At 43.9% G+C, this 25,834-nt stretch overlaps 1 protein-coding gene across 5 annotated transcripts in view; it reads right to left on the reverse strand.

Annotated features, from left to right (window-relative positions):
• The window catches only part of WASH1 (WAS protein family homolog 1), a 43,221-nt gene that overhangs the window by 8,631 nt on the left and 8,756 nt on the right, over positions 1 to 25,834 (reverse strand). For 3 of the 5 annotated variants that reach the window (XM_017726223.1, XM_017726222.1, XM_017726224.1), the window contains exons 2-4: positions 22,267 to 22,420; positions 2,879 to 2,990; positions 2,022 to 2,168 (exon numbers count right to left, since the gene is read on the reverse strand). In XM_017726223.1, coding sequence (XP_017581712.1) covers positions 2,022 to 2,168; positions 2,879 to 2,990; positions 22,267 to 22,415 — 408 coding nt within the window. In that variant the 5' untranslated portion in view covers positions 22,416 to 22,420. Of the gene's footprint in view, positions 1 to 2,021; positions 2,169 to 2,878; positions 2,991 to 22,266; positions 22,446 to 22,514; positions 22,535 to 25,834 lie in introns of those variants that run through there. The other 2 variants (XM_017726225.1, XM_008643975.2) reach the window with 2 other exon arrangements.

Consider the following 25,834-nt stretch of genomic DNA (forward strand, 5'->3'; position numbering starts at 1 on the left):
AACCCTGCCTTGCTCCCACCACTGCAGTGTGCAAAGCAACTGGCTTTCCAGTCTTACCACAAGCACTGTGTTTCTTACCCTTACCAACCTAAACAGCATCCTCTAAACAGCTGAGTTTTCACTTGCTTGGGGTGGAGGGGGCAAGAAGAAATTCCAAGGGGAAAGCATTTTAAAATAAACTGCAGAACAACAGACATTTCCAACTCAGCTGCTTATCCCCCAGAGCAAAAACCCTAAAGGCTGAGCACAGGCTGCCACCACTTCCCCTCAAACTGACCTGAGCAGAGTTTGCTCTCCTGATGAGGTGGTGTGTGCACGTGTGCAAGTGCAGTTTAGTAAAGGCCATTGCAACTGCTCCCAGCAAAGAGGCTCTCGTTAGAAGTGAAAACAGGCAGTGAGTCTCTGATGAAAGCCCTGAATAATTGAGGAGGGCATAAATGCAAACATTAGACTTCTCCCTGTCACGTTTCATTACTGCAAGGCACATCAGGCTCTGGCTCAGCTATGGCCGAGAAGGGCCTGTCCCCCTGGAAAGTGGTTGGAGCTTGGCCACACTGAGCCCCACTCAGCACATCAGTCCCTCCATCCTTCACCAGCTGACAGCAGCATCCCCCCACCCCTCAGAGGAGCTGCAGGAGCTCATGTGTGTGATCTTGGCAAGAGTGACAACTGCTGCATGAGGCAGACTCAGCAAAGCCAGAGAAAGACCAACAGTCCCAAAGGAGGATCAAAAGATGGGTTGCAAGAGGGGAGCAAACATCCCCCAGGGCCTGAAACAAAGTCCCTGTGATGATGGCAGCTTTAGTCACAAAGGGCAGAACATGGCAGTGGGAGAGAGACTGACTGGGACTGGAAGAGGTGGCATCCCAGGCAGACGGCTGTGGGGAATGGCATGCGGTGCTTACTGGAGCCAGCAGGCCAGTTGAACAGGCACACCATTTGTTCTTTGTGGGACACTCCTTTTTAACAGCTGATGTTCTTCTCAATCCCTTCCCTGTGCAAGGGGCTGTACTTTGGCACCAGCCCTTGAGGGGGGGAACCCATCTCCCTGTTCACTCCCTGCCTGCCTGTGCTCCCCCCACACTCCAGTGCAATGGGGCCACCAGCCAGACAGCAGCACTTGCTGGCCTCTCTGCCAGACACCAGCAGGTCCCATGAAGCTCTGCCTGTGCTATTGGCAGGACTGGAAGGAAGCAGGAACCCTGCTCAAGTTTGCCAGCTGTCCATTGGGCCAGCAATCCTGCTTCCTTGGCCTGGTTGAAATATTCATAACTACCTCGCTGTGTGAGGTCTCAACTCCATTAACACTCAGGAAAATTTAGCATGATAAATTATTCAGTGGCAGCTTTATTTTTGGCCAAGTCACACAAGGATGAAGAAGGAAGTCTCCTTAGGAGAAAGGAAAGCAGGGAAGTTGTCAAGTTGATCCTTAACCTGCCAGGAACAGCACATCTGCTACTCCTGACACACACATACACTGCAACTTTTAAACTTCAAGCATGGCAACTCTTCCTCCTCTCCTTCCAACCCAGGGACAATGCCTAAGTGCAATGATTTCCTGAGGCAGAAAAATGCTCTAATGAAAGACTCCTTTTTCTCCTGACACACTCACAAGGCTTCTTACCTTTCCCCTCTCACCAGAACTTACATCAGAGCCTTCAGAAACTATTTCTGAAACAACTAAGAGCCTGATCCCAGCTGCCTCACTATGCACAGCCAAGCCTTAAGATCAGGCAGCATCACCCACCAACACTGCTGCAGGAAACAGAAGCATTTCAGGAAATGGAACTGCTCCAGAGACCTGGCAGTTGACAGCCACCTAGACAGGCTCTTGTACTGACATGGCCCTCTCCAACTGGCATCTCCATAAGCTCCCCAGCCTGACCTCACACCCTCCCCACTGACAGACCAAAGGAAAATATATTCTACTCCCAGCCTATGTCCCAAAGCCCTGGCCCACTTTGTCAAAGAGATTAACAGCCTCTTTGCTTGTCCTTCCCAAGGTCTGTTCTCCTCCTTACCTGCAAAGCTCTTTCATCCAGCATTCGGTGTTTGCTCTGAATCTTGTGTCTTGGCCATTTCTGTTTAGCTGGGTCTTCTGCACCAGCAAAAATTGAACTGTACTCCTGCAGCCGTTCAGGGGCTGGGTACTTGGCACTGGAAAATACCTATGGAGAAACAAGGAGGGACTGAAAAATCCCAACAACTAGGCAATCCTACAATACAGAAACACATGGAGTGGAGTAAACATGCAATCTGTGCTGCCAGTGGGAATGGACAGCCTTGGAGTCGACAGGCTCCTAAGGGCTATGTGCACAGACCCAAACACACATGGGCTGCCACTGCTGAATCTGGAACTGCCAGAGCTTTTCTTTCTCTCTCTCCAAAAGTACTAGGAGATGACTGGCAAAAAGGCTTCCACTGGCAGGAAAGGAGTTGGAAAGGCTATAAAATGGAGCAAGAATGGGGAAAGAAGGATTTTCACCAGTTTTACACGGCTCTATGGGATTAAGATACACTAAGGGGAGTCTCTCTAACAGCAGCTTTCATTCAAATAACCAAAGTGTCTATGAGCCTGAAGTGTGAGAGCGTTAGGCTTAGCTCAGCACAGGCCTTCTCTCTTTCTCAGGAAGCAGCTGGGACAGAAGCCTATAAAGGCTACATAAAGCCTGGAGCTGTGTGGCTCATGGGTCTAAAATTCATCAGTTAGCCAAGTCAGGAACGGGATTCTCATCACAATCCTGCTCAGCAGCAAGTCATGGAGAGGTGAGTGGGCAGCAGCTGCAGCAGCTGAGCACATTTTCTTCTCCAGAGCTTACATCAGGAGTAAAGAAAGAAGAAAGAAAAGAGGCCATGCAGCCTTCATTGAAGTCACTACCTTAATAGCCTTCTTGCTGCCCTTTATCTTCTCAATCTTCACCTGGGCGAGTGTGACTCTCTCCCCAATTGCCTGGAGCTGTGCCCGGCTGGCCTCCACCCGCTGAGAGATTCTAGGAGGCAAGAACATTTCTTAAGCTGAAGAATCCAGAACAAGTTGGGGTTTTTTTGCAACAGCCGATGCCCAGCCCCTCAGAGAAGGATGTGAATCTCAGGGGACTGGGTTGTTTCACAGAGCAAAACAGTGCTGGCTGAGACGTGCTTGTATCCATCCTATTGAGAGCTTTAGGTACTCCAGCATAAAGTAGGATTAGTCCATGACTCACAGCATGATGTTCCTGTGGCTGTTTGAGGCACAGAAAGATAGAGAACTGGCAACAGAAACAGTGTTGATAACACAGGGATGTTTTGGTTATTGCTGAGCAGAGCTTAGACAGAGTCAAGGCCTTTTCTGCCTCTCACCCCACCACAAGGAGTTGGGAGGGGACACAGCCAGGACACCTGATCCCAACTGACCCAAGGGATATTCCAGACCATATGGCATCATGCTTAGCATACAAACTAGGGAGAGTGTTGGCTGGGGTCCACTGCTCGGGGACTGGACAGGCTTCATCTGGTTGGTGGTGAGCAATTGTTTTTACTTGCATCACTTGTCTTTCTTGCGTTTTATTTCTCTTTTCTGTTATTTTCATTTACATTACATGATTGTTTTATTTTATTTCAATTATTTAACCGTTCTTATCTCAATCCATGAATTTTCTCACTTTTACCCTTCCAGTTCTCCTCCCCCCCACCCTGCAGGGAGTAGGGTGAGCAAGGGGCTGTGTGGTGCTTGGTTGCCAGCTGGGGATAAACTATGCCAAGAGATCAGCATCAGAATGCTTTGGGACTGAGGTGAAAAGCACTCCGTGGCAGCAGGGGAGAGCAGTCAGTGGTTAAGTAGCTCTGCATTCACATTGTCGACATATTCCTTTCCCACCTGGCAGCCAGGGACACAACTGAAACTGCCTCCATGCTGTGCACAGGGGCTGCCGTGCTGCTGGAACTGTCTCACAGGTCCAACCAGAGCTTAGGAGGGATGCTGGGAGCAGGCATCAGCTACAGGTAACGACGGGGTCACCTTCTCAGGAGAGCCCTCCTTCCCCATGCATAACTGGCAGGTTCTCCCCAGCTTCAAGGTCAAAAGCTGAAAAGTCTTCTGAATTTTCACCCCTCCAGTGAAGCCAGGGAAGAATATTTTTATAGCTACATAACCCATTAGGAGAGAGAGCACCCCACTTCAGCACTGTTTTGTAGCAATGAGTTCCATCAGACCATTCTGTGCCTGTAAAAATCAATCTCAAGTACTGCCTTTAAGTTTCACCAGGAGTCTCTCTTTGCTTTTGAGGAGAGAGCTCTCATGCTCTTTTTCTGCTCTGTCTCTCTAATTCCCTTCAGTAACAAATTTGAGATCAGCAGTGATCCATGATTCCCAATTTCAAACTGTACCAAATCCATCTTTTCCTGTATTTTCACTTTGGGCAGCACAATCCCTATTATAGTATAGAAGTATAAAGCCCCCCCTCAATGTAGGTAGTGAAAAACAGTAAGATTGCTGAGCAGAGCTTAGACAGAGTCAAGGCCTTTTCTGCCTCTCACCCCACCACAAGGAGTTGGGAGGGGACACAGCCAGGACACCTGATCCCAACTGACCCAAGGGATATTCCAGACCATATGGCATCATGCTTAGCATACAAACTAGGGAGAGTGTTGGCTGGGGTCCACTGCTCGGGGACTGGACAGGCTTCATCTGGTTGGTGGTGAGCAATTGTTTTTACTTGCATCACTTGTCTTTCTTGCGTTTTATTTCTCTTTTCTGTTATTTTCATTTACATTACATGATTGTTTTATTTTATTTCAATTATTTAACCGTTCTTATCTCAATCCATGAATTTTCTCACTTTTACCCTTCCAGTTCTCCTCCCCCCCACCCTGCAGGGAGTAGGGTGAGCAAGGGGCTGTGTGGTGCTTGGTTGCCAGCTGGGGATAAACTATGCCAAGAGATCAGCATCAGAATGCTTTGGGACTGAGGTGAAAAGCACTCCGTGGCAGCAGGGGAGAGCAGTCAGTGGTTAAGTAGCTCTGCATTCACATTGTCGACATATTCCTTTCCCACCTGGCAGCCAGGGACACAACTGAAACTGCCTCCATGCTGTGCACAGGGGCTGCCGTGCTGCTGGAACTGTCTCACAGGTCCAACCAGAGCTTAGGAGGGATGCTGGGAGCAGGCATCAGCTACAGGTAACGACGGGGTCACCTTCTCAGGAGAGCCCTCCTTCCCCATGCATAACTGGCAGGTTCTCCCCAGCTTCAAGGTCAAAAGCTGAAAAGTCTTCTGAATTTTCACCCCTCCAGTGAAGCCAGGGAAGAATATTTTTATAGCTACATAACCCATTAGGAGAGAGAGCACCCCACTTCAGCACTGTTTTGTAGCAATGAGTTCCATCAGACCATTCTGTGCCTGTAAAAATCAATCTCAAGTACTGCCTTTAAGTTTCACCAGGAGTCTCTCTTTGCTTTTGAGGAGAGAGCTCTCATGCTCTTTTTCTGCTCTGTCTCTCTAATTCCCTTCAGTAACAAATTTGAGATCAGCAGTGATCCATGATTCCCAATTTCAAACTGTACCAAATCCATCTTTTCCTGTATTTTCACTTTGGGCAGCACAATCCCTATTATAGTATAGAAGTATAAAGCCCCCCCTCAATGTAGGTAGTGAAAAACAGTAAGTACAAGCAGCCTATTCTCCTTGTACCATTCTGAAAAAAACCACCCCACTTTCTCTAAACAGTGTCAAGTATTTCTGTTTGTTTACAGCCATGCTCTCCTCTTCCTCGAGGCATGAAAAATCCTTCCTGATGCATATGGCATGATAGCACACAGCCTGTTTCTACCTTATTCTGTTTGGAGTGGGAGATGAGCAAAATTGAACCTCATGAGATTCTCCCTCTCAGAATTATTCTCCATTTCCCCATCCTTTTATTTTAAACACAGTCTAACAGCTTGTATTTTGTACCAACACTGAGTACAAATCTGTTCATGATTTCCTTCCCACACCCTCCTTCTGCCTCAGTGGAGTAAGTCCACATCACTTACACACTTGATAAGTTCTCAGAGTAGTTTCTGTTGTTCCTTTCAGTGCGCATTCCCTGGCACCTGTCTGCAGCAAATTCCATGTGTCATAGGGCTGTCCCATTGCCTTTTGTTCAAGTGTGAGATGCCTCTGAAGGACCTAAATCTTCCCTAACTGCTCTCACCAGCAAATTTTCCCACCTCACAGTTCACCTCTTTTCTAGAAGTTTCATAATTGTATTGATTGACTCTATTTCCAGTACTGCTCCTAGGGGCATCTGACTATTTTTATTTCCCTTCAAAGCTGAAAAAACCTAGCTATTTATTTCTGCTTTGCTGCTCTCCCTCAAATCAATGATGCAATTTTCTTTCTCACCTGTGAGTAGACCTCTCTCCTAGAAGAACTTCACAAAGCTTTCCTGAAGCTCCAAATAAAAGCAAGGTATCAACTGCCTTTTAGCCAGTACCCTGCTGACTTCCAGACACAGTTTTCAGGATCTGACAAGGCACATATTTCTCTCCCAGAAGGAAGTGCTAAGCAAATAGTTATGCAAGCTCAGGCCTAGAAACCAGTAAGTGTTCTCCTCCCTTTCACTCCATGAATGTGAGTGGGTCCAGTGAGGCAGTCAAACACTTCCCTCATTCCCCTTCCTGCCCCACATTACGCCCAGTGCTTCACCAGGTACCAATCTCTTCCTCTCTCTTCCCTCACTCAAAGAAAAAGAAAAAAAAAAGGCAGAAGACATCCATCCCCACTGCCCACCAAATATAATCAGTAACAGGAGACAGTACCAGGCAGACAGCCCACTCCCAGCACAAGCTGGGGAAGCTGTCCAGTGCCAGCTCAGGTGTTTCAAACCATGACAGATCTTCTCTGAGGCACTATACTTTCTCCTGTGATCTCGTGCTCTAGGATTTGACAGCCCAAATCCCATTGACCTTAGGAGATCTGCCAAAAACCTTCACCTGAGGTGGTACAGTGGAGGCCCACAACACAGAAGGAATACATATCAGTCTACAGAATTAATTTATTTGTTGCTGAACAAGATAACTTTGAGGAAAAAAAAAAAAAAGAAACCGCCTCAATCCAATTAATCCAAATTCTATCACATGTACAAGCTCCCAGAAGTGCAACACTGTTATGCACGAACAGTTCAAGATACAGCTGTATGTGTTAGTTAGAAGAGACAAATACCATATTCTTACTGGAAAAATACACGGAGAAAACCCTCTCACGTTTGATCAACTATTTCTACTGCTGTGGAAACTGAACTTACTCAAAGGACACAACCAGTTTTTGTAAAGAAAGGAAACAGGAAGGAAGGGATGGAGGGATGTGGCCAAGGATTGCAGGGGCAGTGCTGGCAAGGTGGCACTCAGACCTTAACCTCCACTTAAGGGAGAACAAGGACAATCAGGACAAGAGAGGTAAGTGTTAACAAAATGGCCCAATACTGCCTCTCAGAACCCATTGCTCAAGCAGCCAAAACCACCATGAGCATCTGAACCTACCCCATGCCTACTTTCTTAGTCATTACTGTGTTATTTTGCTCTCAGGGCTCTTTTCTGCCTGATACACGCCTTTAGTTAAATTCAATGTGACTTTGGAGTTGCAAAGGAGCAGGAGGCTACATCGACAGCCCCTCCCTTTCAGCAGTAATGTGCTTCATCCAGGACAAGTGAAAGGGGGGTCCGTAGAAAAAGGAGAATACATCACCTACCTTCAAATGCTGGGCACTGAGCCAAATCAACCTTCCCCTCCCAGTGCTTTTCTTTGAGGAAGCAATACACGTGGCAGATTAAATCTATCTAGTGGATTATCTCTTAATCCATACAGACTTTCATTTTTTGATCTAAGCAGATATTAAAGCCAATCTTTCAGCTGCTTTGATTCAAGCTTTCACTTTCTCTTGTCCCTCTGAAATATTTTTGCCCTCAACCCCTCTGCACTTCACCCCCAACTTAGATCTTGTTTCTCCTTTGTTCTAAAGCCCTCATCCTGCTGCCTTAAGCTACTCTCCATTTTACAGGCAATTTTCTCCAACACCCACAGCAAGTTCCAGGAATACTTCCTCCCAGTTCTTGGGAGCCCTCCGGGGCCTCTCTTGCTGGCCCCCTATCCTCTGCCCCATCTGCAACCACAGAGCAGATCACTGCCTCTGATTCCCTTATAACTCCTCTGATAAATCTCACATTCAGGTGTCTACTGAAAGACCTCTACTGTATCTGTGTCTATTCATGGTGGGAAAATCACTGTTTCCTTACTCCCACAGGAAAAAGATTTGAGGCATTAGGAATCTGGCATCCAGGACACTAGATACTGCCTGACAGTACTGTCAGAAGTGGCAATAATGCTACATTTGCATGTGAGTCTCCAAGCACTCCACAGTGCCAACCAAAAAAATTCTGATTTTTATCATCTGTATTTGCTAGGGATCAGACAGCATTGGAAAAAAAGTTTAAAATCAGGGAAGGTTTAAAGACAGGCTGGCAGATTCCCAGAAAGGTGGATGAGAAAGACAGAATTCAGCTTCCTTACAGAATTCAGCTGTAAGGAAGCATCACAGCAGCAGGAGACTCTGCTCCCTGTGTTGAACGTCCACGTCACCCGAAAGTGACAGGGATGACAAAACTTCTGAAGTAGGAGAGAGGATAGGCAAGCTGCACACTGAGGTGAACAAGAAAGGGTAGGCACAGAGGCTGGAGCAAACCTTTCTAGAATACCAAAGAATTTCAATTTTATGTCTGAAGTACAAAAGTAAGCAATCAACCAAGGAGAAAGAACATTACAGAGCAGAATGAGAAATGAAGTTGCACAGGAGGATAAGGCAGACGAAGTATTAAATTACTTTTTCCATAAATGAGGACTGAACACATCACAGCAAATCAGGCTTCTGGTCACCTCCCAGCCCAAGCTCCAAGCCAGAAAGATAGCAGGGAGATGCTTGGCATTGCTGTTCTAAACTTCAGGGTACACATAGTAAATTTATTTTATAAAACCTTGGCTTCTTGCCTAAAAGTCAAGCTGCCTTTTTTTTCTGTGCTAAATGAAGTGTGCTTTTATTAAATTCCTCCCTTACTGCAGGAGGCATGAATAAGAAGTGATGGAGTTTATGGTTCTTGTATTTTATTTTATTCCCAGACTCTCCAAGCAGCTGATGCTGGAGCAGGGTAACAAGGGAACAAAACAGTGTCAAAAATGAACACTGTGAGAAGCCCATTCTCCACTCCCACACAGTGCTTCTGCCCCAGCAGCTGGCAACATCTCAGGATTCAGATGGGGAGAGCAAAGGAAAGTCTGCTAAGACATTTATGGTTTACAGTGATCCAGGGAAGCATTCAAAACTGGCTCACAAAGCCAATTCGCCTCAAAAGTTTGAAAGGCAAAAAGGAAAAATACATACTCTTATGAAGAGCCAAACATGTTCAACCACTCATAGAAAGATCAACTTGTTTGCTTTCTGCTCTTCTCTCTCCATATTTAAGCAGTTTTAGAAGTCTTACTTCTTGTCTGAGTAAGTGTAATCAGAAACTGTCATCATACACCATCTCTGACAGAAAGAAATCCCAAGTGAGGCTGTGTAATCAACGTTCCTTCCTCCATTAAGGGTTTGGATATTATACTAATTAATGTTTATCTCACTTTGATTGCTCCTCGAGCCTGATTTGCAGGTGTTTCAGTATGCGCATATTGCCGTGCTCCTGTGATGCCGAATGGCTTTGCAGATTGGAGAGTGATCCATGTTGCCAGGTTATCCTCAGCAGGATCTGGCATATATCACTTTCCACAGGTCATGTTCTGACACAAAACCATTTCATTTTGATTTTTAACCTCTCATTTCACAAGGCCCTCCTGCTACTGTGAATTAAGTTTATGTAAAACTGGAAACTTAGAATGTTGACCTATCATCACAGCACCCTCCTCCCCTTTCCTCTGCAGCTTGTTCTCCTCTCCAGAAAAGCAGCTTCTCTTTTTCTCTTAGTAGAAAAAGGTCACAAACAAGTTCCTCTTCCACCTTCCAAGCTCTTTACTTGCCTCCCACCACCAACTGATCTAAAAGCAGATGTGCTTTTGGTTATTTTAGAAGAAATATATACTAAGCAGAAAGTCTGTGTTTGCAAATAAAATACACCATTAGATCTTTAAACTGTACACGCTACTTTTGGTCAAACTATTTCTCCTTTGACAGAGTTATTATACATATACTACACAGGTTCTACCATCACAGTGACAACTTTTAGGAAAGACGACTTTAAGAACTCCATTACTTCTAAAAGAACAAATGGATAAAATGGTTCTTTACCAGTACTGCTGGAGTTTCACAAGTGACCTTTTGTGACCTTTCACAAGTGACCTTGTCCTCCATTGGCAGTGGAATTGCTTCCCAACGCAGTAGCCACAGGAAGAGTCTTGAGATACTAGGCAGCTGATGACAGTCAGTATAGAATCACAGAATAGTGTGGGTTGGAAGGGACCCTTAAAGCCATCTAGTCCAATCCCCTGCAGTGAGCAGGGACATCTTCAGATGATCCAAGTTGGTCAGAGCCTTAGCCAACCTGACCCTGAATACTCAGAGCAATCTGTTCTGGTGTTTTACCAGCCTCATCACAGAACATGTCTACATTATATTTAGTCTGAATCTACCCTCTTAATTTAAAGCCAGTACTCCTTGTCCTATCACAACAGGCCCTGCTAAGAAGTTTGTCTTCATCTTTCTTATAAGCCTCTTTTAGGTACTGAAAGGCTGCAATGAAGTCTCCTCGGAGTCTTCTCCAGGCTAAACAACCCCAACTCTCTCAGCCTTTCCTCATAGGAGCGGTGGTGTAGTAACTGATACTAGTACTGTAACTAGTTGTAGTGGTTTGGTTCAAAATATCCATTACTTACTTATTTTCCTTCTGTGAGATAAGAATTAGGAGAAAGCAAAGCAGGCACAAAACTTAAAAGAATATAAAGAAGTTTATTAACACACCTAAAAGAAAGAAAAAAAAAGTCCGACTAAACCTTCAGAACACTTCTCTTCCCCCCACCTTTCTCCCTTCTCCCACTGACAACGTAAAAAGACAACCCTTGAGATTTTTTTAGTCAGTTTACCACCTCTATAATAATCTCTTTTTTCAGTTCACTTAGGGAGAGGAGTCTGTCTTGCTCATGCTATGGAGACATCTCCACAAGAAACAGTTCTCTCATGGCTTCAATGTCACAGCAAGACAACCACCCGGGATGGTTCTCTGCTCACATGTGAAAATCCCTTCCCTCGACTTACAGCTTTCCCCACAACTGCTTTCAAGGGTCCAATCTTTAGCTAATGGGGTAGCATTTTAAGGATGAGCTGTTCAGAAGCAAAGGTTCTCTTCACCCATCTCTGGGAGCATCTTACAGTACTAAAAGGGTTAATCTCACCCGGGCCTTGCAGCTGGAATTCGCTTCTCGCTGTTGGTCACATGATCTTTGCCGGGCAGGGCAGCCTCAGATGAATTTTTGGCCGCACAAGGCGAGGGCCTGCACGGAGCAGGGCCGCGGGCTCCGGGGCGGCTGTCTCCCGGCCGGCACTGAGGGGGCTGCGCCGCACGTCCAGCGAGCAGAAGCGGCTGAGATCTTCAGCCAAGCTGTGCCGCGGGCCCCCAGTTACCTGTCCGAAAGCAAGAGAGAGCTTTCCCGGGGTTTGTTCGTTCTTAAATGTGGATCACAGAGGCGTGTCAAGCTTCTTAAGTGGCTTTAAAAAGTTGCCAGTATTCACACTAGGCAGTTGATTGGTTCTGTTGGGTCTAGAGGAAGCTGTAAGCAGCTCTTTGCAAAGAATCACTTCAGTGGCTGGTGGAGCCCCTCCTTAACTAAAAACCCAAACTATGCTAAACCATGACACAGAAAAGTATTTTTACTAGAAAAGTTACTAATAAAGTATAGTAACTGGATTGTTATCTTTAGAGTCTCCACTCATCCTCGCAAAAATCTCGTAAGTATTTACCCACTGAAGATCAATCTTTTGTAGCAATAGCCTTAAGTGTTTTCAGTTTTGTTTATCTTCTTTTTTTTTAATCACTTGTTAAAGGAAGGCTAATCCTGTTTGGACAGAATTTTACAAGACTGTCAAAAGTAAGGTTTTTTTCCATGTTGTTTGAAGTAATAGATCTTATTTGGCAGATAGCTTGAGAAGGTGTTTTGGCGCCTTGTAACCTTAAATTAATCAACTGTGTGTACACAAACACTAGTTTCTCCTTCTCACATCAAAGCTCCATTCTCGGACTAGCCAAAGATCCTCCTGCCCGTCCCCATTGAAAAGAAAATGTGTATCACTACAGAGTCACAGGAAACACAAGCAGTGGAGAAACATCCAGGTGACCCTGTGGTGAACTGTATCAGGCGGCAGGGAGAGCTAACACCTTTAAAAGGTCTAAGATTCCTCTGGATCACTGAGGGTACTGTGTCTGATTCTACATAGACATTATTTCTGTTACACAGCTCACTCTTAATTGACATTACGCTCCAGTTTCCTACTAGCAGTAGTCACAGGAGACAGATCAGCCTCAACTGAAATGTCTGATCTGTGCCCTCTCCCAGGTGGGACTGCAAGAGAAATTCATAAGCCACCAGCCAGAAATGCTGTTTCTCCTGACCTTCACCTGAAGGTAGCAACAGCAGGAAACGAGTACTGACAAGTGGCCCTCCCAGCCCTTTTAGCCTGTGCCTCACTTGACCAAAAATACACCCCCATGATCATGTGGGAGGAGTGACCATTTGCAGAGCCTTCCTCTCCCCCAGCCAGGCAGTTAGGAAGTTACTCTTTATTCCTAGCTTTCCCCCATACCTTCCAAATGCTTTTAAATCAGTTTTCTTGACCAAGGTAAGGAGTACTCAGTTACACAAGTGTAGCAAAAAACAATTAAGTGATCATCCCTGCAGGTCCTGCCCTGATGTAAGGCTGAACCTATCAGGAAAGCTGAGCTCCCACTCCTTTACACCATGACAACACACAGCACAAACACTGCTCCTAGTCTGTTGATCTCACCAAAACAAGCCATTGTCATCAAGAATAAGAATACTGAGCAAAACATGCCTGCCTCCAGAGCAGAAAATGATTCCTGGTGATAGGAGTTCACACTCTCATCGTGCTCCAAGAAAAGTACTGCTTTTCTTTGCATTTAATCAAATATCCTTAGAACTTCATAGCTTTTCACCCAAAGATCTCAAAGCAATTTCCAAGTGTTAATTAGATCTCGGTTGCTTGTGAAACCAAGAGTGGAATAATTTGTCCCCTGGAACAAAGAAAACCTAGGGAAATTCACAGTACAGTCTCAGCAGATCCGATTTTCAGTCCATAATTCATTAACCTGAACAATTGTGCATTAATTCACAGGAATTAGCACATACCTTTCAGTAGTTGCCTAATTTTCCATTTTGCTGAGTTTAAGGCCACCTGTGCAAGTTCATCTGCCTTTTTCAGTGCCTTCCCATCACCAAATCCATCCCACTGCTGCTCTGCAGAAAAAACTACAGCCAGCAAGGACTGACACAAAACATTGACCATTCTCTCACCACTTCTTTCTTGGAATCCAAAATGTAGCCTTTACCCACACTTAGAACACATGTCTACAAGTAAAGGCTTTTGCATTGACTTGAAATTTTCTCCACTTCCAAGCAGCTGATGGCAATCACATGAAATTTTACTAGCAGATCACAAGTCGAACCCTACTTTTTAATAACGCATATCTAAAAGCTATCATTTACAAGCTAGTGCTTACTCTATAAAAACTGCTGTCCTGCAAAATTGGACTTGAATATTCAGGAGAAGGAAAGCCTAACCAAGAAAAAGGACTTGCTACCATAAAATGTCTGTTTCAAAGACAACTACACTTCATCTCTTCTCAAAACGCTTACTTCCTTTCTGACTTGCATCACATAATAAGGATCTGCCTCTGTGGTCTTCCCTCACTGTGCTGACCTGCTGAAGTTGTAATCAGATACTTGGTAAATGACCAAACCAGCCTTTGAAGCATGACTTGGGGTGTCCAGGTCACTTTGTTTTGCACTCAGTACTATGTTTCTGGTTATCACGTTTGTTGCAGTGATCCCTGTACTTTTCAACAGCTTACATCTCAGTGAAATTTCTTCTATTTCCTTGCACTCACTTCTTTTGCTCAGCAATGATCCTGTTCAGCATCCTGTGAGGAGTAGCGTGGATTCCCAAGACTCATTCAAAATTTTGCTACAATTAAACAAGTCCAACCACTTAAGATACACTTTCTCAAAAACACTTAACCAGCCCTTTGGCAGTTACAAACCCTCCTCGCTAGCAGCTTTTTTTCCCTTTCTCACCCTTGCTTTCAGAGAGAACTTCTCTTAATGGATCCTCTGTTTCAAAACACGCCTTCTTCTCTTAAAGGAAAGATATCTTCACATATTTTTTGCAAATGGAGTTTTTTATTTCATAATACTTACTCTTCAGAAACAGAGGTTGTTTAGTGCTACTTCTTCATTTTCCTACAATCAATTGCAGTCGCTCAAATCTCAGAAGGCACCTCCTATGATATGCCCATCAACAAGCTAATTTGAGTGTGCTTCTTCAACAAATTAGAACAACTCTTTATGATACCTTATTCATCTAACACCTTTCCTGAGTGATTACAGCACTTTCTTACTTTCTTGAGGAATTTCTAGTTACTTTTCCCCTGAAAACTTTGGGCCACGAGCAGAGATGTTCCTAACAGCATCAAAAAGCAGATACCTCTCTGCTTGCACGGACAGCTGCTCTGTCATTTCAATGAAACAGTGTAAGGCATGTCAGTGATCAGACACCTTTAGAACTGGTCTAGACACATGATTTCATTTTTCCCATTGTCATTTTAGAAATTACCTTTCCCATGCACTAACTCACAAATAGTCATTGTTGGAAAGACTATCTTTACAGTAACACTAGAACAAATTCGTACAGTGTACCTTCTAAACTTCCTTCCCCACCCCAAAACTGCCAGACCTGTAAATTCATACACTTTAATAGCTTAACCACTTTCCCTGTGACATACACAGGAAAAGTTCTCATGATCAATGCTTTAACAGCAGCTAAACCCCTCATCCCAGCTAAAAGTAAGCATGAAGTGTAATGAAGGGCATGATTTTGGCTGTGTGGTTGGTTGTTCCCCATCCCCTAAATCGCCCATGTGCTAGAAAAAAGAAAGAAAACCCTGCCAGGTGCTCAGTTGTGAGTTTCTCACCCTCCCTTCCTCAAAAGGAAAGAAAACCACATGGAGTCTGAGCTCATTCTGGAATTAACAAAATCCAGGATGTCACTTTCAAAAGTATTGTTGAAGCAAAATCAAACTACCCAGTTACTGGGACAAAGCAACAGAGAGAACTGCACTGTGGAGACCATGAACTTCCTTGCTTCTTGGTACTGAGCTATTGGAATGTTATATATGTGTGTGTGTGTATACATATATGTATATATATATATGTATATAGGACTGTTATATATATGTCATAGATAATCAGAAAAGCTATTCCTACTGCACTACCACAGAGCAGAAGTGCAACAGCTTTACCACCTCTTCTAAAAGGAATTTCTTGTTATGCCTCTTAGGCATCAAGCATGTTTTCAGATTCAGCTTTGCTGGTTGATCCAAAACAAGAGTCCTAGAAGTATATTAAAATGCAAATACCCGGTTTTATAATGCACATTAATCCAGAATAAGGATCATATTCTTAGATAAATTAAGAAAGGAATTCAATTCACCATGCTGTGCCAGGGAAAGGAGGGGATAAAATTATTAATGGCACAGCATGGTGAATTCCTTCAATAAAATGTATGTCTGGAGGATTTAGAGAAGGGGATGAAAGTTTCTGGAGCCTGGGATAAAAAATTTGGATGGCAGAGTGTGTTAAAGAGAAACCCCAGGTGGGTAATTTAGGTTTTGGAGGATTTAGATGGAATAAAACCAGAAACTCCTTCCTTAGCATCTACAAATGAGTCTACTGTCTCCAAAAGCACTGCTCTGACTCAACTGTCAGTTGCATTTATATCTAAACCCTTATAACCTTCCCCATTTGCAAAACCCAGCAACAGCACCACAGCAAGTCAGAAAGAAGCACCATGGAAAGGGAATTTAATCCACCAGTCAAGTGTGAAGAACAGACCTTTGGCGCTGGTGCTCCTCCCCCAACTCTCCCCTTGGTGTGCACACTTCCCACTTCCATAGGAGACAGCCTGTAATACACATTTCAAGCCACTCAGTGTTATTTTCTAGACAGTTTTCTCCATGCTGAATCCCTAATGGAAGTCATGCCTGTAAAACAAAATGATTTGTTTGAATCTCTCCCTCCAGGGCTGACTGAGTACACAAAAGTCATCCACGGGAACAGAAAATTACTCCAACACGTGTGAATCTCCAGTGTCTGAAGCTGGTTGGGAAGGTAGAGCTATCACTTTGTGTAATAAAAGAATAACATGGCAGTTGTGTCACAAATAGTGGGAGAATCTGACAATATTGCCAAAACTGTGGGCTAAGAAATAAGGGAACACTTCTGCTGTGAGGCACACACTGATTTGTTGCTATGATCTGCCTCTCCTTGCCTATTTCCAGAGAGCCACAGCCACCTGTGCTCAGGGACCACGGGGCAAAGGAACAACTCTCTGGATGGGGAAGTTCATAAGATCTTTGCCAAAACCCTTTTAATTAACAGAGACTTATTGCTGGACAAAATTAGCTCACAGGAACCTGAAGGCTGCTATTCAATATTGAATTTTCTCCAACAAGGAACAGAGCACAAACAAGAGACTTCCCCCTCAGGGTTAAAAAAAAGCACAAGCTAAAATAAATCAACAGTTAATATGCACTGAAATTACCTTAGTTTCTCCTTACTGTTTGCCTTTCCTACTACACATGCCGTCTGTTTTGATCAAACTGTTTCATATTTCCACAAGATATTCCACTACCACTGTAAGAGTAGAAAGAACCTTCTCAAGAGCTCCTTAAAGTCTGAAATTGTTGTGTGCCTCCTTTTACTTAGCAGCTTTGAGACCAACTCCAGGAGTAGGAGAATACATCTCCTGCAATTTTGCACAGATCAGATCAGGTCCCAGAAGATCTTAAGCCTAAGGATTTTGGCAGCATCCAGAAAGAGTTGCAACCTAGTCTCTTGCAGAACAGTCACTCCCCCTTTGCCTCTTCTTAAGGGTGTAGGATGCCTGTTAGTGCCAGCTGCCCCCAGCCTTCCAAGCATGCTGATCACAACCTCGAGTCACCTCCTAAAGTCTTCTTCCTACAGTCTGGGAACCTCTGAAGCTTGTCTTGGTTTGAAAGACAGGTGTCTGTTAAGGAAGGCAGGAGCCTCCCTTGGAATGGAAAATGTAATCCCCTTCCCTCCGAATTATTATAATTTTGAAATTAAGGGGCTTTCAGGCAATTTTATGAGAAACAGGAATAACAGTTCTTTACTAGTGTGTGTAACAAGGCAATACTATGGAAACACTGGCCTAACCTGACAGAGTCAGGATACGACCCGACACCCTGCCAGGCAGGGTGGTGGTAGCAGTCTGATTAAGTGGTTGCTGCACTCCTCTTGAGGTGAGAGACACGGTTCTGCTGAAGCAGTGATCCTGTAGAAGGGTCTGGTCTCCTCTGAAGGTCCAGTGGTGACTATGTAGCTCTTGTCCTCTGGGAATCCAGTAGGTAAGGGCTGACTGCGGTGTTCCAAACCTCAGATTATATCCAGGTTGGTTCCTCGCCTTGGGTGGAGCACCTCACAAAGGGATGATGTAATTTTATGAGGCCCATTAATAGGAGACATCTCCCAGAGGGAGTTATCAGGGATGTGCCACGGAAGAGATAAAGAACCCTGCCCCACCTGCTTTTAACAGATGGTGATAGAATACATACTTTTGGTTACATCTTACATTGTAACCTAAGACAAAGCTACATCTTTACAAGCTGTCAAAGTTAGCTTCCAGAGGATTAGGGCACATGAATGGTGCCTTCCAAAGGGTGCGCTACACTTAAAAGGAAAATAAATCCACATTACTTGGACATACATCTACAAGAATAACAACTATCTGCAGGCAAAATGTCTTCCCCGTACTCCATGTCCTCATGTCTGCAGGACACTCCACTCACTCTTTACCTCACTGCTTCTGCTTAATCTTCCTGGCAGCAAATGACTGCTCCCACAGCCTCTCATGAGAGGTATCTGAAACTAAACTAGACCTAGCATCCTCTTTCAGATGACCCCTGGGATAACTTCAAAGTGCCACGAGGCACTTTGTTGTTAAACAAGAGTCATAACACTCTCAAATTAACTGGAGAAAAATTGGTTCCCTGTGCTACAGTGCGTCTCTTGGTGTAAACTCACCTGCGTGGTGAGCCATCACAGTGGACAGCTCTCCTCCTAGAAAGATCCAACCCTTGCAGCCAGCAGAGGAACCAACACCATGCAGTGTCCAAGCTCCAAGCTGCATTCCAGAGCCCCACTGCACAACAAACAGCACAGTACAGCTTGCAGCAAGACCCTTCTTGGCAAGTTTCCATTCCACAGGCCTCCTAAATACAATACATTTACACTGATGTATTCAGTCCCCCACTTCCATTACCGATCATCATGACTAATCACAGTAATAAGTTTAAAACAAGGAGGGCTATAAAACACCCAAATGCACCTCATGATTACGATTTTGTTCCTATTTTCAATTTCAGAACGACTCACATCTCAGCTCTGCTCCTGTCCTAAACATCCCTTAAGGCTCTGCTGCCCAGCCAGCTACTCCTTACCTTCCTTATCACAGCCTCACCAGATTTCTTCACCACCCCTAACAGCATTTCCACAGTGCTTTTGTTTTCCAGCTGTGGTTCTCAGTTAAACTTTTGCTTAATATTAAAGACCTTTTCAAATATGTAATATGAAATCAGTTTGAATCCAACTGGGGAGGAAACAGGATACACTGGTTTAGCAAAATATTATTCCAGACAAGCAAAAGACACTGAATAAAGATCTTCAAAAATAACAACCAGAAATTCTTCTATAAACTGAAAAAAAGAAGTACAAGGATGAGAAATTTTGTACACTGGACAATTTGGGGTTGGATCACAAGCAAAAGAAACCAGGACCTTGATAACAACATTCCAATCCCAAGTATTTGATTTCTTTCTACTGCTGTAACACTCCATGAGATAACTTGCAAAAGCAATTTTCCACACATCTATTACTAAAAAGTGAACGCTTCGAATAGCAAACTGACAATATTAGAGATTATTAACATTTCCTGCCAACACAAACTCCTCAGAAACTGAGAAATCCCAAAGGACAAGCCTACCTAACTAGGGGGGCATATCAGGAAACCTAAACCCATCACCTATTTCAAGTACTTATCACAACAACATTCTTGTAAAATATTCCAAAGCACATGATTCCAACACAAGCTCCCACCCAGAAAATACCGGTAATGAGAAAACAAATAGATGAAAAACTACTGTTAACTGAGTGTTTAAACTGGTCATCCCACCTCCTGTGATCTGTATTAAAAACCCTCCTTGAAAGTCCAGGAGTTAAATTCAAATAGGTATTATGTCAGATTGGCTATGTTAAGTAATGGTATGTATTAATATCTCAGTAACTACAGGCAGGGAATCTGATCTTTACTGCAGCTTCCACAACAGATTAATTACTTGGATTCAGTTAACACAAGCTTAAAACTTCCATTACTTCAAAGCATAAATTTGAGAAGGACATGAAGCCTCTTGATCTCCTCACAGCACTGATATCAGCACCAAGAGGAGAGGACTTCCTCAGAGGAAGGCACTGCTGGACAGCACTGGCCTAAGACATCAACCTGTATTGCCCAGCAGCCAAGAGCTGGGAAAAGTCAGGAAAAAGTCAGGTGGGTCTCTGCCCCTGAGGGTTAGGAATATGATGGAGAGGGATGCTGAGCTGATGTATCCTGCTCGAAGTGATTCCTGATTGCAGTCCAGGCCTGCTCTCCAAGGCTGGGCCAAGTGGGGATGCTCTGGGTCTCAGCCGTAGCTTACCTGTGGTTTTGCACCTGCACATCCCTTGATTGTCTATGAACTAATGAACTCTCCAGTGTCTCATTCACCAAGTATCTTGCCACAGTTAATAACAAGTAAGCTTCTTTGAGAATGATTGGAAAGAAGAGAGGCTGGCAGAGCCTTGTCACATGGATTATTTCCCAAATTGCCCAAAAAGGGGGGAAGAGGAGAAAAGCTCCTTGTATTTTCTTCAAACTCCCTAAATGGAAAGGTATCTTTCTTGTGTCATCTTGACACATTCATTTTAAGAATTCATACTCAATTGTCATGTCAGCAACAACTCTGAGCAGAAACTTTGATTAGCTAAAATGGAAACAATGGAAATATTCATTTTTTCATAGAAAGTAAGAGACACTTTCACTCCACCTTCAACAAAGCAGATTGGCTTGCCACTCTCAAAAGCACTGTACCAATCCAACTGTTCCCACAAAACAACCTCAGAACATCTGCATCTTTGTAGTACTGAAGTAATGAGTTTGACACACTCAGCCAAGTCTCCCACAGTGAACAAGTTTCCTCTCCATCAACACTGCAAGCTGCTATTTTGCAGATCAGAACAGTCAGCTTCCCCAGATAAGGCAGCTCCTTCCTGGAAATGGAAGACAGAGCTGCCTTATCTCAGGCAAGGGAAGATAAAAGGTCACTCTTCACTAAGTGGCAAAGTTCTCACCTTGAGAGCTTTGCCCCTTGATTGACATGGAACAACCAAGGTCATGGAACTTCTCATCAGATGCCTGCATAATTACTAAATTGCTATTAATTATATCAGAGAGCCAAGACCTCAGCGGAATGGCAAAGCAAACAAAGAAGCCAATGAAGCCTCCTCTGTTGTTGGAGAAAATTGGTAATTAAAAGTCATGAGTGCACCGAAGAGTGAGGGAACAGCATCACAGTCACTGTTCAGTACTCGGGAGTGACTTGCATACAAAGCAGCAGGCTTGTCTCCCTAGGGAAATTACAGGGTACTGTGTTAGACAGCAGTGAGGAGAGGAAAAATAGGGAAAAATAGAGAAAGAGCAACTCCTGTATTACCAAGAGCTTTATTTGCCCCACAGAGAGAGACAGGCCAACCTGCCAACCAGGCCCAAGTTTGAGAGGTGCTTTCCACATGTTTACGGCAGCTCTAGAAAGCCTTCTCCCAGCCTTAGATCATGACGTGTTCCCCTACTTTGAAGAGCACAAATGAAGGAGACCTTGTCTTCAACCTTATCCAGCCCACACACAGCTCTTGCCCAAACAAAGAACTATTCCAGTGGAAAGCCTTTATTTCCCTCAATAACCTGAGCTCAGCCTTGGTGACTGCTCTTCACCCAAAGGCTGCCCTTCAAAGTAGCACTATCAGAAACCAAAGAACTTCAATCTACCCTTAAAAAAAACCTCCAAAACTCAAAAAAAGACAGAATGTCATGACCCTGCTCACACCGTAATAAATTAAACTGGATAGTCATGGGACCTCCTGAAACCAAAGCATTTGCTTTTACTAATTAGGCTATGAGAAGATAAATGCTGATCTGTTTCCTTCCCAATGATACTACACACCATCTCAGAGAACTGAGATGTCAAAGATGGCACTGGATGGAAAAAGGCATCACGTTAGCTACCATCATTTGCAAGCAAACACAAGAATCTCTCTGATCTGCTACATAGGCAGTCTTATGGATCCAATCCTAAACATGATCATATGCAACAGATGCCAAGTCTGGACCAAAACCTTGAAGAGATGGGCTTAGATGGATTATGATACTGTGGCAAGAAACCCAGTCTCATGCCCTCAGCCCTTCCAACCAAAAGGGAAGTGCAAAACACCAGAAGCCCAAAAAGAACAGTTTGTATGTTGCAAGATCAGAACAAAGAGACATTTTCTACTTTGCTGCTTCAAGCACAATGACTCAAAAAGACATATCTTCAAGATACTCTAAATAACAAAGCCTCCCCTCTAATACATGAGCAAGAACGAATAAAGGATAAGTGCAGCAGAAGCAGTAATGCAATTTGTGGAAGTCTGCCACTGAATAAAAAATTAATAACCAGCAATCTCTGGCTAACTGCAGCCATTTCATTATGCTTAACTTTGACAGACTCGAATCTAATAAACTTACATTGAAGTGCATCTGGTCCTTTTTCATCCCTTCTCTGAACTTCCATTGCTTACCAACACAATGCCCTTTCACTGCTGCAACCTAATCACAGCACTGTGTTTTGTAATGCTGAATACTGAGCACCCAACCCCTCAGGAGAGCACTTTACCTGTTGAAGATATCACCCGACACCTTTTGCAGATACTGAAGTGCATCTGCCACCTGCTGCACAGCCTCCTCCCTGCGTAGGTCAGGCTGGATCAGGGGCACTGAATATGTCTGCCCTTCCAAAAAGTGCTTCTGGGCTACTGCGGCCATTGTACCTAAAGGAAAGAACAAATAGGTCATTACAATAACAGACTGCCATTTTATCACAGCAGTTATTCAGGGACTTCTACTTTCTGCTCCACTAATTACTTTAGGAAAGCATTTGCAACAGAATTGGTGAGCTGAGGAGAAAGGCACAAGTAGTAAGGTTGACATGTTGGATTTTTAATAAATTCAAGGCAGCTACAGTGAGGTGGGAATCTCTTGCTTATCTGAATGTTTTTGGAAACCTTCATTTCATTTTAGCATGCTACTTAACAAATCTCTGCTCAGTACTGTGCTGAAAACAAAGACCAGAGTTAGAAGCAAGGTCAGTTCAGAGTGGCAACAAGACTCATCAGAAATCACCCTGTCCCCTCCTCCCTTTCCTCACATTCCATGTGTGCAGATATATTTCAGGTCATCCAACCCTATTAGCAAAAGGCAGCATTTCATCTTACACTTCTGGTCCAAGAAACACACCGTCAGTCCCTTCTAAGAACAGAAGCCATGAAATTACAAGGCATGCATGTGCACATGCCCCCTTGCTCCAAGTAGGTTAATGAGAGTTCTTCCATTCTGAGACTCCCAGGAGCTGTTTATTGCTTCTGGTGACTGGATTGTTCCTTAGTAACTATCTTGAAAGAAGCCTCCTTATTTTAGAATCCTTTCACATCTCAAGCCTAACCAGTCACTGAAATGTTTCAGTTGTGTGCAACACACACATGAGAGCAGTATGCACACTTTTGGATACAGCTGGGCCAGTACCACTGCTCTATAGCTCAGCCAGGAGACGATCACCCATCACTCATGTTTCCATCCTGAGCCTTGCTCACCTCTCCCTCAGTAATTCCCAAAAAGTCTGTCTCTCATGTCTTTACTTACAAAAATAACAAAAAAGTTCCTGGGACATGGAAGAATATAAAGACAAAAAAAATCCATTTCCCTGAGCACATTAGAAATTGCAAACTCACAAATACATTACTGTTAGGACATTCTGAAGAACGAACAGAGTAGAGTATCCATAAAGTTTTCTAACCCAAACTCTACTGCTAGGTCTACATAACTCCCTTCAAAGTTGTTTCCTCTGTGTCTCTTCCCATTCAGGCTGTAAAAAACACACAGTTTACAGGTGCCCATATCACACAGAGCTCTGTACCTCTGTATAAGAAAATATTCAGTAAGTTCAGGAGAAGCAAAACAAAGGAGGATCAAAAAACAAGGTATCAGAAACAGACAGGGATATCTCAGGATGCACCACATTCCCTCTGTGGTACTTGGAAGTCTGCAGGAGCTAGTCCAGAGAGCACTGCTGCGTGCAACCTGCATTCCTGGCTCTATGGCAGCACAGGCTGAGAATAACATAGAAACACAGCCCACACTGGAGAAATTCACAAGACAGGAGCCTAAAGAGATAGTCACAACATAAACCAACAGTTTAATATGTGAAAATTAGAGGGGTCTTCACATATTCTTTCAATTCCCTATCTTGCTTCATAAAATGAAGAGATAACAGATTAGACTTGCCCACAGCCATTTCTGTACATTTAAGAAACACCATCCATCCTCTCCAAATTTGTCCTTCAAGATGAAGGGTAGAAAAAGTACAGTAGGGTAGAAAAAGCTTTCTGTAAATGTGATGTGGCTGTTATTTAAGGGTATTCTTTTTGGGATGGGGGGTTTACTGGGTTGTTTTGGGGGTTTTTTTTGGTGGGTGTGTTTAGAAATGTATCATATGCGATGTAGAAGCCTTTCCACAGCTAACAAATTTGCAAGATCAAGCCCAGCCATTAGAGAGCTGGCTCTGCTGCCTGTCTAGGAAGCCTAGACCTATTTCATTTCATGCATCACTGGCAGCCAGACTCTGCATCTGAACTCTTTAGCGGCAATGTTTGCACACTGATTAGTCTTCTTGACTGGGCCTACTCAGCAGACAGGAAATTATTATTTAGAGCTGTAAAACATACAAGTTAATCTGAGAGGAGTACAGCTAATTTTGAGACAGCAGTTTTTGATCTGCTGACCACAATCAAGCTTCAATCCTTTTCCTTTCAAATCTACTATGTGACTGTCACCACGGAATAAAGCGAGCAGATAACACAGCAAGGACACGGCTGTGAGTTACTCTGGCCCCAGCAGCAAAAAGAATTTATGATCCTCCCTGCCACTGGCCACAACTCTGCTGTTGCATCAGTGCTGCTGATGTTTGAGATGCCTATTTTTAACTCAAATCAGTTCAATGACCCAATTTACTGCAGCCAGATAAACAGCTGTAATTGTCCAGTCATGAAGCATAGTAGGAAGCAGGGGCAAGAAGGAAACTTCTGAAACTTGCCTCACTATCAAAACCTGTGTAAAGGTAATCCTGAGTAAGCCAAGCTTTTCACCTCTTGAGACCAAACGAGACTATACAGCCCCAATATGATCTCTCAGATCTCTCACCAATCCTAATTCTCCTAGTGACCTTTCTAAAACCAAGCTCAGTTCAGCTGCTGACTGACAGATTTTCCCACTCGGGAGCAGCACTCCTCTAGCTTCCCCCAAACCATTTCTTTCCCTGCAGTCAGAAGCTACAGACTGTTCTTCAGGTCCCACTGCTGCCCTGCAAAGAGAGGAGCACCCAGGACTGGGCAAAGCAGGAAAATCCCTGGATGCTCCTGCTCACACTGTCACAGTTTGTCTGTCAGTAAACTTCACCTTCAGAGGTTCTCAATGAAGATGCTCAAACGAGCTTCAGATTCTCACCTTTCCTAAGAAAACCACAGTGGAGAAATATGGCAGACTCTGGAAACTGCTGCCAGACACAGATACAAGAGATAATTCCTTCTGTGCAAGAGAACAAGTTCGAGATCTACAGCAAGGAGGAGGGAAAACAGCAACAACTAAATGACTAGACTTGGGCAAAATTCTATGCTACAGCTGCTATTTGTTACCTCTTAGGACCAAAGTAATTGGAGAAATAAGCCAGTTTTACAATCAATTTGAGTAAGGGCCTCACCACATGCTTAGAATAAAAGGAGAATTGCTTCACATAACAGAGAGGGACTGTAGGAACATCGAATATTTTAACAGAGAAAATTCAAAATATTCCCAGCAGAAGCCAGGAAGGAAAGCAAAGACTGAATGTCACTTAGTAAGACTGACTCTTCCTTTATCTCAAACTCCAGTGCATTGAGAAGGAAGCAGCACATTTTCTTGCCATGCTCCACTATCAGAATTAGTACATTAAAAAAAAAAGTGAGTGCTGCATGTGAAAATATGTCAACTCTTCTACCCTACCCAATGGGTGCCAAGCCTTCATGTAACATAAACAGCAAAGGTGCAAATAAACTGCTTATACCTTACACATGGAAGGGACTTTTAGCAAAGCAACAAACTGGTTCCAGCATCACTCCAGAATCTTACAAAGGGAGCTGCAGTGTTTCAGCAGG

Source organism: Corvus brachyrhynchos, unplaced genomic scaffold (genome assembly GCF_000691975.1).
Source record: "Corvus brachyrhynchos isolate BGI_N302 unplaced genomic scaffold, ASM69197v1 scaffold191, whole genome shotgun sequence".
NCBI lineage: Eukaryota > Metazoa > Chordata > Aves > Passeriformes > Corvidae > Corvus > Corvus brachyrhynchos.